Source organism: Dreissena polymorpha, chromosome 11 (genome assembly GCF_020536995.1).
Source record: "Dreissena polymorpha isolate Duluth1 chromosome 11, UMN_Dpol_1.0, whole genome shotgun sequence".
In the NCBI taxonomy this organism is placed as follows: Eukaryota; Metazoa; Mollusca; class Bivalvia; order Myida; family Dreissenidae; genus Dreissena; species Dreissena polymorpha.
In genome coordinates this window covers 58,041,296-58,057,424 of record NC_068365.1, presented here as the reverse complement: position 1 = coordinate 58,057,424, position 16,129 = coordinate 58,041,296, and the positions used below count along the sequence as shown (strand labels likewise).

At 34.6% G+C, this 16,129-nt stretch overlaps 1 protein-coding gene across 4 annotated transcripts in view; it reads left to right on the top strand.

Moving 5' to 3' along the window:
• Positions 1-8,043, top strand: part of LOC127849592 (ribosomal protein S6 kinase alpha-1-like) — a 58,318-nt gene extending 50,275 nt beyond the window's left edge. For 2 of the 4 annotated variants that reach the window (XM_052382315.1, XM_052382314.1), the window contains one exon: positions 213-8,043. In XM_052382315.1, coding sequence (XP_052238275.1) covers positions 213-341 — 129 coding nt within the window. In that variant the 3' untranslated portion in view covers positions 342-8,043. The remainder of the gene's footprint in view (positions 1-212) is intronic. The other 2 variants (XR_008034941.1, XR_008034939.1) reach the window with 2 other exon arrangements.
• The last annotated feature ends 8,086 nt before the right edge of the window (positions 8,044-16,129 follow it).

The window sequence follows — 16,129 nt, the reverse complement described above, 5'->3', positions numbered from 1 at the left end:
GACAGGTTTAACGCATAAAATGCTGTCATTGTCCTTGAATAACAGACATGTGTGACAATAAGTAATTGATAAAAGTGTGCAGCAAAAGGTCTTTACATGAAAACCTATAATATTTGATAAAATGTGTTGATTTGAACTATATTTATTTAGTTATGTGTAAATACATGTACAAAACAAACATGTATACTAACTTTTCACTTACTCCATTGCAGGGTGCTATGGCAGCAACATTCAAGGCATTAAATTCCCAGCCCAAAGTCGCCGCCCTTGAGCCTGTGGGGGCGTCTTTCTTAGCCCAACGCAGAGGAAAAGCACGCCCCAAAAGCTCTACAGCAGTATGACGACCTATCACCTCCACTAATGATATATAGGAACAACAGCAAATGCAGCACAGTGCATTTTCTCATTTTATATCATATATTTGGCAATTGAATTTGTTATACATTTTGTTATTGTTTTTTTTTTTTTTTTTTGGTTAATTAACGTTTTTTGATGTTTTGTCAATGACATCTCAAGGTCCAAAGTATTTGAAGTATATATGACTTAACTTTAAAGATGAATTCTATAAAGATCTACATAAATTATATTGCTCTTTGTTTGGGGTTAGAATGTAAGGATTTGTTGGGAAGGCTTGAGAGCAATAAAACTAGATGCCTCAAAGAGAATTGTGTAAGTTCTATTTTTTCTTTCTTCACCTGTTATATCATATTGTATGTTTGTTCTTTTTACTGATATGAAATAGACTTAACATTTTTATACACATTGTATCAATAAAACTTGTTTGATCTAACCGCAAATTAAATTTATTTGTTGCTAAATTTAGGTGTACATGTAATAAATTTAGTGACTGTATTTGTATGCAGATAGTACAAGTGCTTAATAGTTTATTTGTGCTTTTTTGTACTTGACAGATTTACATACCGGTTGTCATACTTAATTTGAACAGGCACTGTTATACTTTTCTATTCCTGTCAATATTGTTATAGTATAAAACTAGAATGTAATGCAAATAAAAACTGCATTTTTTGCTATACAATACCCAATCATTATCATATGCAGCTCCATGTCATACTTCCATGTAAAATTTAATCAAAAACGTCTTGGTTTCTTCCAATTCTTCAGTTCAAATTACATACATAAATGTTTGCATTTGAGCATTTGGAATTTCTGACTACTTGATTTAGATTTTCTATTGATAAAGATGGAAAAAAGAATGCTGTTATCAATATGTTGTTATGTGTTAAACTATTTTGCCTTTTTTATCTCACATATTCTAATTGTGATGTTGTTTAAATACTAACTTTTTGTTGCAGTTTGCAGATGTTTCACTGAACATGTTTTACCCTTTACCACTTAGATAGGTATTTGGATGCATTTGTAGTCGCTTAGAAAGGTAAATTTAATTAAAGGCCTTTCATACTATATTCAAGTCTATAAGGCTTCATTTCCTTAGATATTGATGAGAAGCAAACATCATAAAACCTGAACAGACTGCAAGTAACTCGCAGGCTGTTCTGGTTTTATGCTGTTTGCACATAGCCATTTTCACTTTGCTTCTGAGTGGGAAAGTGTTAAACAGTTAGTGCTATTAGAAACTTAAATTTAATTGTATGGGTAGTTTGCATTATACTTTTTATACGCCCGTATAAAATACGGGACGTATTATGTGAAACCCCTTGGCGGGCGGGCGGGCGGAAGGCATCACTTTGTCCGGACTCTAATTCAAATTGTATTCATCCGATCTTCACCAAACTTGGTCAGCAGTTGCATCTAGTTGATATCTAGGCCAAGTTCGAATATGGGTCATGCCGGGTCAAAAACTAGGTCATAGGGTCAATAAGTGCATTTTCAAAGGGGCCACTTTGTCCGGACTCTATTTCAAATTGTATTCATCCGATCTTCACCAAACTTGGTCAGCAGTTGCATCTAGTTGATATATAGGCCAAGTTCGAATATGGGTCATGCCGGGTCAAAAACTAGGTCATAGGGTCAATTAGTGCATTTTCAACGGCGCCACTTTGTCCGGACTCTAATTCAAATTGTATTCATCCGATCTTCACCAAACTTGGTCAGTAGTTGCATCTAGTTGATATCTAGGTCAAGTCCGAATATGGGTCATGCTGGGTCAAAAACTAGGTCAAAGGGTCAATTAGTGCATTTTACTTTGTCCGGACTCTAATTCAAATTGTATAAATCTTATCTTCACCAAACTTGGTCAGTAGTTGCATCTAGTTGATATCTAGGCCAAGTTCGAATATGGATCATGCCAGGTAAAAAACTAGGTCATAGGGTCAATTAGTCCATTTTCAACAGCGCCACTTTGTCCGGACTCTTATTCAAATTGTATTCATCCGATCTTTACCAAACTTGGTCAGTAGTTGCATCTAGTTGATATCTAGGTCAAGTTCGAATATGGGTCATGTCGGGTCAAGAACTAGGTCATAGGGTCAATTAGTGCATTTTCAACGGCGCCACTTTGTCCGGACTCTAATTCAAATTGTATTCATCCGAAACTTTTAAACAACTTTTTATCCTGCGTCAAAGTGGTATGGGGGTATAAGTCACATTCAGTGACAAAGCTCTAGTTCAAGTTGAATTCACCAAACTTGGTCAGAGGTAGTATATAGATTATATATCAGTCAGGTCTGATTGGAGACATGCAACCGATTAACACATGCAATATTTTTATGCAATATTTTTATCCAGTTTTATTTTGCGATATTTTCATCGGGTTTATTTTTTTCGCGATTTTTGAAATTTTTTTTTGCTTATTTCCAAAACAAATACATCAATCATCAGTGTATCATCTCCAATGGCACACGAATCGGGCGTATATTGCTCCGTCATGCGGCGCTCTTGTTTATACTGCATACCTTTATCTGCATAATACTAATAAACTGTTTACCTATTCTTTAAACTGTTCAAGTCATGTTGTAACGGTAATAGTTTTCTTACCAAACTGATATTGATGATATCAGCTATGGAATGCCTTGATTGTTTTAAAGCTCAGTCCGAAGAAGTACAGTCGGAGAAATATTCGAAATAAATTTAGCAGTGATACTTCATGCAAAGTCTTTGCTGTAACATATATATATACCATGTATGGCGTATATACGTGTAGAAAAGCTTGACTTCTTCCGAAGCTGCCCGAAGCCAATCCCGCGTTTGCTCGTAATTGTTCGGATGTTGTAGTGAGAAATTCACATGGAATATATTGTGACACAAAAAAATAAAAATGAGCCTTTTGTATCACGTTAAATCTATTTTACCAGACCCCATCTAGCGTTTAAAATTTGGCTAATGCTATAAGGAACATTGATTTTGATTTAATTTTTTTTTTATTTTTCGAAATATTGTACGAAATATTCGCAGATTTTGAGTGTTTATGGGCTTTTTAGTAATCATACATCAATAGTTTTAATAGGAAAGCTTATTGTATAGACATGTCCTTTACTCTTTTTTTCTGAAACCTAGTTTTTTCTGTGTTTAGTTCATTCCATTACGAAAATGAGCTTCTGAACAATATGATTTTGTGCTAAATTCACATGCTTTGTTTAAGCATTTCATTCTATGCCATGCAGTCATAATCTAAAACCAAAAGAAAAACTAAAAAGTATCATTTCATTCTTGCTGTGTGTATAACATCATTCAAGCAAAAGGCAAATCAATTCAAATAAAGTTGTTGAACGTCATTTCAGGTATGAAAGTTGTGTTGGACCCAAAGACTAAAAATTGCAACAATTGTTATATACAGCTTCTCAATAATACCAATTAACGAATTCTTATGCATGTAAAAAAATACAGTTGTTGCATACTTAATTGTTTTGTTACAATTGTGTGAATCAAATGACTGATGTATTGACAAATTGAAATCACATTAAAAACTTGACTGTGTGTGTTTTTAGGGGGCTTTTAACAGAAATAACTTAATGATAGCATTCAAGCAATTATTATTCCTTGAACTGGTTCTGCCCAGGAAATAGGCACAAATAGTGGAGCATTCAAGCTGTCTTTCTGAGGTACTGATTATACCCAGAAATTATGAAATTTGACTGGATAAAACTTTTAGCTTCCTTGTCGTAGTTTATTTGCTAGAATTACAGTAAGTCCATGCGTTGGACAAGACATATCAATGTGTGTAACAGCACCATGTTTATGAATGATCACCTTTATTGCTTGGTTTCAACTGTTTAGAGTGTTAAAAACTTGTTTATGTCAGTTAACTTTATTTCTAGTGTTAAATACCGTTAAATACATTTGGAAGTGTTCTTTGTAAATTACATTTCTCATTAGTATTATATAGGTAATGTACATGATAACTATCACTATTTTAAAGAAAAGTTATTATTGTTGGATAGAATGAAATAAAATAGACATTTATAAAATGGTCCATTATACTCGCAATAACTTTATCTGTTGAAGTCTGTACCTGCTTATAAATTGTATAGTTGCTGTTTTGTCCAGTCGATTGGTAGGTCAGGGAACAGTTTTATGTTTAAATACCATGTATTTCTTATGATTAAAATGGAAATCCCTATGGGTGACTATTCCATGTTTTTCAGTGATAAAGTATGCTTTAAACTTGACTGTAATTGTTTGCATAATAAAATATCTTAATTTTCATAATTGTATTGAATGAAGGAACAGGTTTTGAAGGTTGCATGTGAAACTGTTGTATTTCATATAAAAATGTTGAGAAGATGCAAATGTTTGATGCTTACCTTCTGAATTTGATGCTTATAGGCTGTCTGTGAATACAGCTGGTGGCATAACTTAGTATGAGCTCTTAGTGTTTGTTCACTGCTCACAATGGCTAAGCTTTCCACAGAAACGTGTGAATATGTAACAGTATAAACTAAGAATTGTAGTATTTTCTACAACGTGTACAGATTATGTTATGATAGAATAAATGCTATTGTATAATCTTCATTGTCAAAAAGAAGATGCACTCAGTAATAATTTAATATGTCTTAGTTATAAAAATGTTTTCATGCAAATCTGCATTTCATTTACAAATCACAACTTCCGTGTTGTTGTTTTCTAATGGTTGCATTTTGTCAAACAGCTTTTTATGCCTCTGGTAGAGTGGCATATAGCATTTGAACTGTCTGTCCGTCCGAAAACCTTAACATTGGCCATAACTTTTGCAATATTGAAGACAGCAACTTGATATTTGGCATGCATGTGTATCTCATGGAGCTGCATATTTTGAGTTTTGAAAGGTCAAGGTCATCCTTCAAGATCAAAAGTAAAAAAATACAATCCAAGGGAAGTGATAAGCCTTAAAAGGGAGATAATTTCTAAATCTGCCAAATGATCTATTAAAATTTTATTTCAAAGCGGGTTCTTTCTGAGAACGTTCACAATATCCTACAGAAACGAAGTACCCAAGAGATGGAATGGAATGTACAAGTAAGGCTTAGCGTTTCATGCTAAAATAAATTTTGGAATCATCAAGACAAATGGGGGAAAAACTAGTAGCTACTAAGTATGCATGTTATATCGTATATCTAAATGCTGACATCTCATTTTATAACTTGGAATCTCTGAAACATTGACCAATACGGTGCAAAATGATAAGTGTGAATTTCATAGCTGTTTGACTAAGTTGCTTATTCATATTCATACATATTTACATGGTCATCCGTCAAACTTATACTTGTGTGATTTTTGTTTTGTTAATAGTTTGCTTAATTCAAAATATTATGTTGTCCTTTGAACACTTATGATGTTACATTGCATTCTCACTGAAGTAATATGTCAATGAGGCATTTAGTTCATATAATTCAAGATATTGGCGGTCTTTTAGCACACCAATTTGTGCAACAGGCAACAAAGAATCGTCTAAAGTAGAAACAACTATTAATACTGTTCTTGTTTCCAATGACTGGAAGAAAATCTTTAACTTACTTTGATTATCATGAACAAATTTTATTATCCAAATGCACTTTTTTTTGTTCTATTTCAAATAGAATATATGTGCATATAATGCGGAATATTGTGACAAAGTGGTGTACTCAAAGATCAATGAATGTTTATTGATACATAATGGACACGTTTCACCTCACTTCCCAGTATGTTTGTGGTATGTTTGAACGTTCTGGTAAATAATTGTTACATTATATTGTTGATTTTTTTTTCTTAATCTTTTTTTTTTTTGGTTTTCTGAATAAAATATTTGAGAATAAAATATTTAATTATTGTATTTATTTTCGGGCTGTATAAAGAAAACAAATATATTTTTCTTAAATGGAGGTATTATGCAAGTTAAATAATTAAATCAAAACACTTGTATTCCAATATTTATATGTAATATATATTGCAATACAGTTATTGGTAATGCCTTTTAATTAAGAACCAATAAAAAATGTAAAGCTTTAAATGCATTTCACTTATTTGTCTTTGAGAAGTGTGTAGAAAATAATTTGCTAATCTTAACATATAAGATGCTGTTTGAATGTTTTTTTACTAAATAGATGGATAAAATGCCCTTTCTTTGAGCTATGCGTTTTTAACCAGTGACATATTGTGTCAATTTGTCAATGTGATACACTTGCAAGGTGTCAACAGTTTAAACACTACATTAATTTACATACCTTGATGTTTTAGGACTTTTTCATTTGAACTGTAATGAATTACTATTACGTTTGAACTTAACCCATTTATGCCTAGCGTCTAGAAAAAAAGGCCTTTGAAAACAGCCTAGACCCAGATGAGACGCTGCATGATGCGGCGTCTCATCAGGGTCTGCGCTGTTTGCTGAAAGGAATTTTTGTAAGTAATATTCTAAATATAGAAATAAATATACTAGACATCCCTAATTTTGGAAATAAATTGATCCAATTTAGAAGGATGGGAGAGTCCACTAGGCATAAATGGGTTAAAGAACATACATATGAGCTTATAGATACATCCATCATCATTTAGCACTTGTCGTCTGTATATATTTCCAAATATTATGTATGCATTGAAATATGTTTGTTTTTTGTTCCAAAATGTTCTTAAGTGATGATTTTTGGTGAAATTTAGTGGCAGATAACTGTAAGCAAAATTACAGTGAGTAACTTATAAATGTGCAACAGCAATATTTAGTGTAGGTTCATGTTTGAATGTAATTAAAACACCTGATGGAGCGTTTACCTTTACATTTATAGGTGCACACATTCTTTGGTTGTTGTTTATTTTCTTGTTTCTGAAGCTTGTTTTACGTTTGTGCAAAGAGTTATACACACATATTCCCACAATGTGTGTATTTCTCCCTAATGTTAATAGATTAACTACAATTTGAACTTTATATACTTTATTGTTTTACTTATCTATAATAATTAAATGAGAATAACAACTTTGGAACTATTCCATAGTATTTATTATTACGGTACAAATTATTTTTTCTACAATATCACTGACTTCTCTAACTTATAATATACAATTGCTTGCAGTAAACTGTATCTAATGTAGTGTACCACAAAACTAGAAACACATTAATATTAGTTGGTAAAGCAATTGTGTTATCTACCAACCATCAGTAAACAGGGCAAGTTGCATTTGCAAGGAAAAAAATCTTCAATTTACATGTATATATAAATTGATTTGTTTTGAGAAATTCGATGTAAACTGGCTTGCAGTAAATAAAATTGCTGTATCAATAATTTATTTGTTTACAAAAAATACTATTTATCATTCGAAAACAAGGCCTGAGTAATAGATTGTGACCAATATATTGTTTGCTAGGATTTATAAAAGCGTTTTTATCGGACTAGTTTTATAAAGAGCATAAATTTGCATTTATATTAACAAATATCATGTAAATTGTTCTTGTAATTAAATATATTTACAATAGTGTGAGATGACGGATATGTTACAAAATATGAAAAATGTCTTAATTATTTTGATGTATTGTTTCTTCTGTTAGTACAATTTTTTTTTTGTAACCTGTAACCTTTGTTAGAACTATGTGTATATTGTATGTAGTTAAAATGTGCTCACTTTAAAGTGCTGTTTATTTCCTATTATTAAATAAATGAATAAATTATATATACAGTTTTCTATAGATGAGTGGATTTGTATTTATTTCTTACATTGGGAGAAATAGTGTATGCTTCGCCACTCCCACCCCCAATTTACCACAAATCTCCTATACAGAGGGGGTAATCACGTGATAGTCAAGAAGGCGACGTTCATGTCGAGGCAGGTATTTTTTGCCGTTTTATACCCTTTATTTCTTTTGTTTAACTTTTAAATGACGCTCACTTTCCAGCCATATCAGTAAGTGTATGGTAAGCGTTTATTTCGTATTGAAATTCGCTTTATATCTCGACTTACTCCCCGCACATTTGTATGCCCCCCTTCGAAGAACAGGGGGTATATTGTTTTGCTGGATGTCGGTCAGTCTGTCTGTAGACCAGTTCGTTTCCGATCAATAACTCGTCAATGGATTGACCGATTGGCTTGAAACTTAACACGGCATTTGGAATTGGGGTCACTAGGTTAAAGGTCAAGGATCACGGTCACAATAAGTGTGAAAATCATTTCCCATCATTAACTCCTCAACGAATTGACTGATCGGCTTGGTACTTTACATGTGCATTTGCCTTGTAGATGACCCCTATTGAAATTGGGGTCAAAGGTCAATGTCAATGACTCAATAAGTGTGAAAATCGTTTCTGAACAATAACTCGTCAACAGATTGACCGATTGACTTGATACTTAACATGTGCATTGGCCTTGGACAGTAGGTGACCCCTAATGAAATTGGGGTCACTAGGTCAAGGTCACTGTCACAATAAGTGTATAATCGTTTCCAATCAATAACTCGTCAACGAATTGACCGATTGGCTTGATACTTCACATGTGCATTGGCCTTGGACTGTTGATGACCCTTTCGAATGCAGCAATTGCCAGGATCATAATTATGTCAGTAACCACATTGAACAATTGTTAAACGTGTCATCGATGTTTTCATTCCAAGATTTCAGCCTAAATTAATTCTGCATTCATTCATGATTCATTGAATCTAACTAGTTAATAATTTGTTAGTGTGAAGAAGATGTTACAGTTTCATAAGCTTATAACATAATTGATACTCCTGTCTTTTGCAGTATGTAATTGACATGACGCCTTATCTATGATCGCTCCGCCCACTAGAATTGATCCACCAATCGGCGATCGATTAATCGGGCGCACTCGTTAGCAACGACCTGTCCGCCATTTTCTAGACAAGCTACATGTTTAGGTTCACTTTTATTCCAACGAGTTTCTTTTGTTTTCCTCTTGAAAAAAACGATTAAAAATGGTTAAACGGTGTCAATGGGGATTATGTTACTCGGACAATCGATATCCTGAAAGATGAGTTGGTGACATTTAATTTATATCGTTTCCAAAGCCGAAAAGAGATCTTGAGAAGTGTAAGAGATGTATAAATACATGCGGTCGTCACCACGAACAACTGAACGTCAACACTGTCAAAGACAATTATAATATATTTTTATCGGATATACTAGCAGATTTAAATAGTTTATGTTATCGATCTGATTATCACATAATATTTCACTTTTTTAAATAGTTTTATCAGTTACTTGGTCAGAAGCGAGGTTCATCTGCATTACTTAAAGAGAAATAAAACCCAGCATGAAGCCTAATTCTTGCTGTGTTTTATTACTCTGATAGTAATGCACTTAATTGACATCATACATGTTATTTGAAGGTGACATGTGATATATTATCTTATTAACGGTATCTACACATTTGCGCTCATGTGGTGTCACCAATAAACGCTTTTAATCCACACTAGGAGCTCGAATGCCTAGATCTCATTTTTTAAACGAGTTTCGTTTATTTTGTTCGGATTAAAAAACGGAAATGAAATATGGCAAAAACGGTGTAAAAAGGGTTAATGCAACTCTGAAATTTGGTTTCCAGAAAGATAAGTTAGATGAATTAAATTTATACCATTTCCAACGCGGCAATGCGGTCTTGACAAGAGCGAGTGGAAGCTTCAAGAATTACCGAGATCCCCTTTATAGAACATTAATTTATTTCACAAACTTGAAATGTCATATAAGCAATAACTAAGCATTATTAAGTATGTATTATGTCACGTGCGCATGTAAAATAATTGAGAATTTTGGTACCCAATTCGTGTCACTCTACGAAATCCCCGTTAAAAATCGCGTTTCTGTGTGTGTCAGAAACAATTAAGTAAAAACCATTTTGTTATTATTTTAATAAAGACGTATCGATAAATGCTATTGTAAAAGAGTTATTATTACTGATATTAGTTAACCAATAAATGCGGTAACTTCGGGGAAGTCGGTACCTGCGCGAGCGTCTGATATTGGTAGCCTTATTAATTTATAATAGCCTGACCGTATTCCATTTCGTACAACGCTAATTTTATATCAGACAATGTCGAAACTTACTGTGTTGTTTTTTCGCTTTAAATTATAGTGATTGATAAATGTCCCATAAGCAATGTTTAATATGATTAATATCACTTTTATACGCAATAACATGTGGGATTGAGGTACCCACCCGGCGTCAGAAAGCGCGTAAAACTTCACCGAATTCCCAGTTATAAAGCGCTATTTCGTGTCAAATACACGGGCAGGGGGAATGTTTCGGTAATAATTTTGTTAATAACACGGGTAAATACCGGTGAAGTGTTAATTTATTGCAAATACCACCATTCCACGTAATAACGGGTTCGATTTCGGTAAGCGCGCAAGCGTTTGAGAGCGTGTTTAATGTACCGATTTACCCGTTATAAATAGCTGATGTTCTCTTTAATCGTATATTTTTTGCATTTGCAGAATAACTAAATGGCATCAACCCTGTACAAGTGTAATATGGTGTTAAACAAGTCCACAAAATCATCAGGAATATCGCGTAAATCTTTATGCAGTCTATAGGCCAAGAAGCCATTTTGGTGTTAGCTTGTCTAGGTTTTCTTCCCGCTGAGCCACGTGATTTAGTGGGTGGAGCGATCACTGATAAGGCGTCATGTCAATTTTGCAATGAGTCCTTCAGGTGACAGGATATTTGTCACCAACTATACCCATCACAAGGTCCTCACCCTGGCCAGAGATGGTACAATACTATGCACCTGTACAGACCCAGACTTACAAAGCCCAAATGGCATACATGTGACAGCTCAGGAACAGGTTCTGGTCTGTGGAGCAGATTCTAACACTATCCTACAGCTGGATGTCGAAGGCAGGAAGAAGCTGGCAACTCTTGCTACCAGGAGGGATAATACGTACCACACAGTCATTCTGATACAACAGGAGCACAGCCTCAATATTTGTGGGACAATCAGATTCCAAGAAAATCCTGGGGACCGTTTCAATAAACATCGTAGTACACATTTACGATACGATACATTTTCGAAGATACATACTTGCTAAAGTCCATATCATATGATTATAAATGTTCAGTACTTAATTAATTACATTGGCATCTCAAGCGCCGTATATATTTGACGAGCATGGCGAGCTTGTTCGTCTGCTTATAAAGATTACAAAATTCTCCCGTAAGTTAAAATTGTCGTACGATCGTTTATGAAACGGCTCCCTGGTGTTTAAAGTGAAATAGTTTTGTTTCACAAATTTCAGTTCAAACAGTTCGGGACACGTTCGTATAACATAAATTCTTGGAGACAGTAAACTAGTGTTTATGCCACACAATTAAAAAACATTATCTGTTGCAAATAATTAACTCAGATGATTATTTTGTTTTTGAATGGTATATAATCAGTGCAGTGTTGTAATCTTGATCTTTATCTTGAAAATGATTACCATGAGTGTACATGATTAACTTATAGTAGTGTGTTATTCTCATTATTATTTTTGTGTATTTTGTTTAGCAAATTAAAAAGAACTGCAGAGTGCATTTGAAGAGAGAAGGTTCTTCTTTTTTTATTAAGTCGTCCATATTCATTCTGTTCTAAGAAATACTCAGATAAAAAGGGTAAATATGTACAGATTTCTTCCATAAGCTGATTTGAGCTCTAAGTGCTAAGGTGAGCTTTTGTGATCTGTCTATTTCATTTGACCCGTTGTGCACTGTGAGGTCGTCATCTTTAAGAACGTTACCACACGCGAGGCCAAAGTTTTTTGCCAATCTTGAAACTTGCTCATAATGTTGATCTTGACAATATCTAGGCCGAGTTTGAATCTTGGTCAAGTGCTTAAAATAACAAGGTAAATCTGATCAAATCTAAGAAAAAACCCGTTACCACTTTAGAGGCCACATTTATGACTTAACCTTAATACAAGAGCACCGCCTTGCGGGTGCAGACCGCACATCTATTTTCTTTTTAAAGGTGAAGGGACTCTCAATTTCAATCACAAAGGAGGGAGGGGTGGAGTGAAGAGGGGTGTATAGTGTGGGGGTGTGGACATTTATTACATTATCTTCCAAAAATGCGGGAAAAATGCAAAAAAAAAACAAATTCGGGGGGGGGGGGTGGGGGGGATTCTTGGGTGCGATGGTTGGACGGTATTTCAAAAATAAAATAATAAAAATAAATATTTGTGTTTTTTAACCGTTTCAAAAAAAAAATAAAATGGGGGGGGGGGTGGGGTGGGGGGGGGGGGTATAGTGTGAGGGTGTGGTGGTCATTTGTGAGATGATCTTAAAAAAAAAATAGGGGGGGGGCACGGGGGATGGTTTGGGTGGAGTCTATTGTGGTATGTCAGGTAAGAGTAGTTTTGTCAATGTATCAATCAAATCTAATCATAAATAAAGAAGTTATGGCAATTTTAGAAAAATTTAATAATTTGACAGTCAAGGTCATTCAAAGGTCAAGGTAAAATTCAACTTGCCAGGTACAGTAACTTCATGATAGCATGAAAGTATTTGAAGTTTGAAAGCAATAGCCTTGATACTTTAGAAGTAAAGTGGATCGAAACACAAAATTTAACCATATATTCAAAGTTACTAAGTCAAAAAAGGGCCATAATTCCGTAAAAATGACAACCAGAGTTATGCAACTTGTCCTTTTACTGTACCCTTATGATAGTTTGCGAGTGTTCCAAGTATGAAAGCAATATCTATGTTACTTTAGGGGTAACGTGCACCAAAGCACAAAACTTAACAAAATTTTCAATTTTCTAAGTATAAAGGGCCCATAATTCCGTCCAAATGCCAGTCAGAGTTACATAACTTTGCCTGCACAGTCCCCTTATGATAGTTAATAAGTGTTGCAAGTATGAAAGCAATAGCTTTGATACTGTAGGAATAAAGTGGACCTAAACACAAAACTTAACCAAATTTTCAATTTTCTAAGTATAAAAAGGGCACATAATTCTGTCAAAATGCCAGTCAGAGTTACATAACTTTGCCTGCACAGTCCCCTTATGATAGTTAGTAAGTGTTGCAAGTATGAAAGCAATAGCTTTGATACTTAAGGAATAAAATGGACCTAAACGCAAATCTTAACCAAAATTTTCAATTTTCTAAGTATAAAAAAGGGCACATAATTCTGTCAAAATGCACGCCAGAGTTATCTAACTTTGCCTGCCCAGTCCCCTCATGATAGTAAGTAAGTGTACCAAGTTTGAATGCTATAGCATTGATACTTTCTGAGAAAAGTGGACCTAAACGCAAAACTTAACCGGACGCCAACGCCGACGCCGACGCCAAGGTGATGACAATAGCTCATAATTTTTTTTCAAAAAATAGATGAGCTAATAACTTAGTCAGGATGATTATTTAGGCCTTATCTAGGCGAAGTTTGCTTCTAGGTCAGGTTTGTTCAATTCTGGTCACCAGGTCAAATCTTATAAAAACGTTGACTGTCGAGAGGCTTTTATTATGACTTAATTATGATGAAACTTGGTCAGATTGTTTATATTGTCCTTACAATATGTAGGCCGAGTTCTAATCTGGGTCGTACAGTGATGGATTTTGTAAATAACTTTGCTCTAGTCTCCAATATCACAGGTGAATGTGTCGAATGAAGCACTCTCTACCTTAAAGGTCAAGTTTAGTTCAAGATCAAATATGGCCATAAAAAGCTTAAAAAATTCCTGTTTGTCATATATAGAGGGATTTTTAAATAACTGGACACAGATGCAATACATCATAAGACTACAAGTCTCGTGTAAATAAGTGTCCCTACTTCAAAGGTCAAGGTTACACTGATGCATCATGATATTTGAACGAGATAACCTACCACAAATGACAACCATGAGGAAACAACATAAGCTGTTTGATAGCATACACTACCTGAAAAGCAAAGGCCACATTATGAGTTCAAAAGTCCAATTCCGTCTCAGCCATAATTTCGCCATATTTTGATGGATTTTAAATTACTTGGCACACCTACTTTCCATCATCAAATTGCAAAGTTAGACAATTTTGTTTGCTTATTTTGACACATGCAGAGTTTCAGACAAAACTGGAATATGTGGGGCATCCATGCACTTATGACACATTTCTTGTCTTAGTGGAGCTTTAATAAGGTCATCCCGTTAAGAAATTTCGCAGCGTGTAAAGTCGAGACAAAGAGCGAATATCGACACGAAATAAACGCTAGTAACTTTCTTGATGATATGCCTAGAAAGTGAGCAGCATTTTAACAATAAATACAAGTAACAAGACTATTGCCAATCAATTAAAGTCCTCTACCTCGCATGAAGCAGTATTATAATTGTCTCTCTTTGTTTCGAAGGGACGAAGTTCTTTTAAGTTAGCCTTGTAGATGGTAAAAAAACGGAATTCCCCATTTTCAGCAATATTTCTAGTCTATTTTTGCAATATCAACAAGAATTCAGATTCGTAGGAACAAAATGAAATGCCTCGCATAATCTCCATATTGCCATCTGTCCATGTTTTAAGTTTCGTTAAGAAATATGTAGAACTTTTAAAATTATCGCAGGATCCAGAAAAAAGCAATATTAATGGTCTATTTGTTGCCATAGCTATGCAACCAAAATTCTTGACGTAGGAACAAAATGAAATTACGTGCATAATCCCCATATTGTCACCTGTCCATGTTTCAAGTTTCATGAAAAAGTATGAAGAACTTTTAAAGTTATCGCAGGATCCAGAAAAGTGTGACAGACTGACCGACAGACACACAGACTCACGGACACACAGAGCGCAAACCATAAGTCCCCTCCGGTTTCACCGGTAGGGGACTAATACAGGTTATACAACGGCGAAAAATACCTGCCTTGATATGAACGTCGCCATCTTGACTATCACGTAATCACCCCATCTAAGTCTAGGTCAAAGGTGACGGTGAAGGTCAAACTTAGAGGTCTGATGTCATACTAGTATATGGCAAATTTGACCGTAATATATATTTTTTGGCCTTGACCAGACAAGTATAACAGAACTTTCCTCAAACGAGAACGATATTAAGACGTCATGTCGTGCACCACACATGTGGCACTGTCTCGAATGCCAAGGTAACTTGTAGGTCAAAGTTAAGATATACAGCTGTTTTTGTTCCAACATGTGATAAATGGACGTCTTAGCTTTGGACACATTGAGTGTTCAAAAATACGAACCCTAGCCTACATATACATATATATTGCTACTAAAAGCATTTTATATAAAACAAGAGCTGCGCTCGTGAGACACAATGTCCGATACTTCGCTTTGAAGCCGTTCAGCAGCTACTTTAGAAAAAACAAGGCCCATAAGTTAGACACAATCAATGGGCTGGAACGAAACACTTCGTCTGTAAGTCATGTAGGTAGACACGCATACCAAAACCCAGCTCAGTATCTGAAAGCATTGCGTAAAAAAAACCCACCGGAAAACGGTTATTATTGAGAACATTTCTAAGTCAATAATTCTTCGCCAAAAATCATTGGACCGAAACGAATTTCACACTCCTTGTGTAAGTCATGTAGGTTAACTGACATACCAAATATCAGCTAAATATCTTAAAGCGTTGCGTTAAAACCCTCCGGAAAATGGTTATTATAGAAAAATGTTTAAGTCCACGGACAATAACTTCGCCAAAAATATATGGACTGGAACAAGTTTCACATTTCATCTTTAGGTAATACAAACCCGCATACAAAAAATCAGCTTAATATCTCAAATCGTTTCGTAAAAAAAACATCCGGAAAACGGTTATTATAGAGAAAGTTTGTAAGTCCAATGCCCATAACTT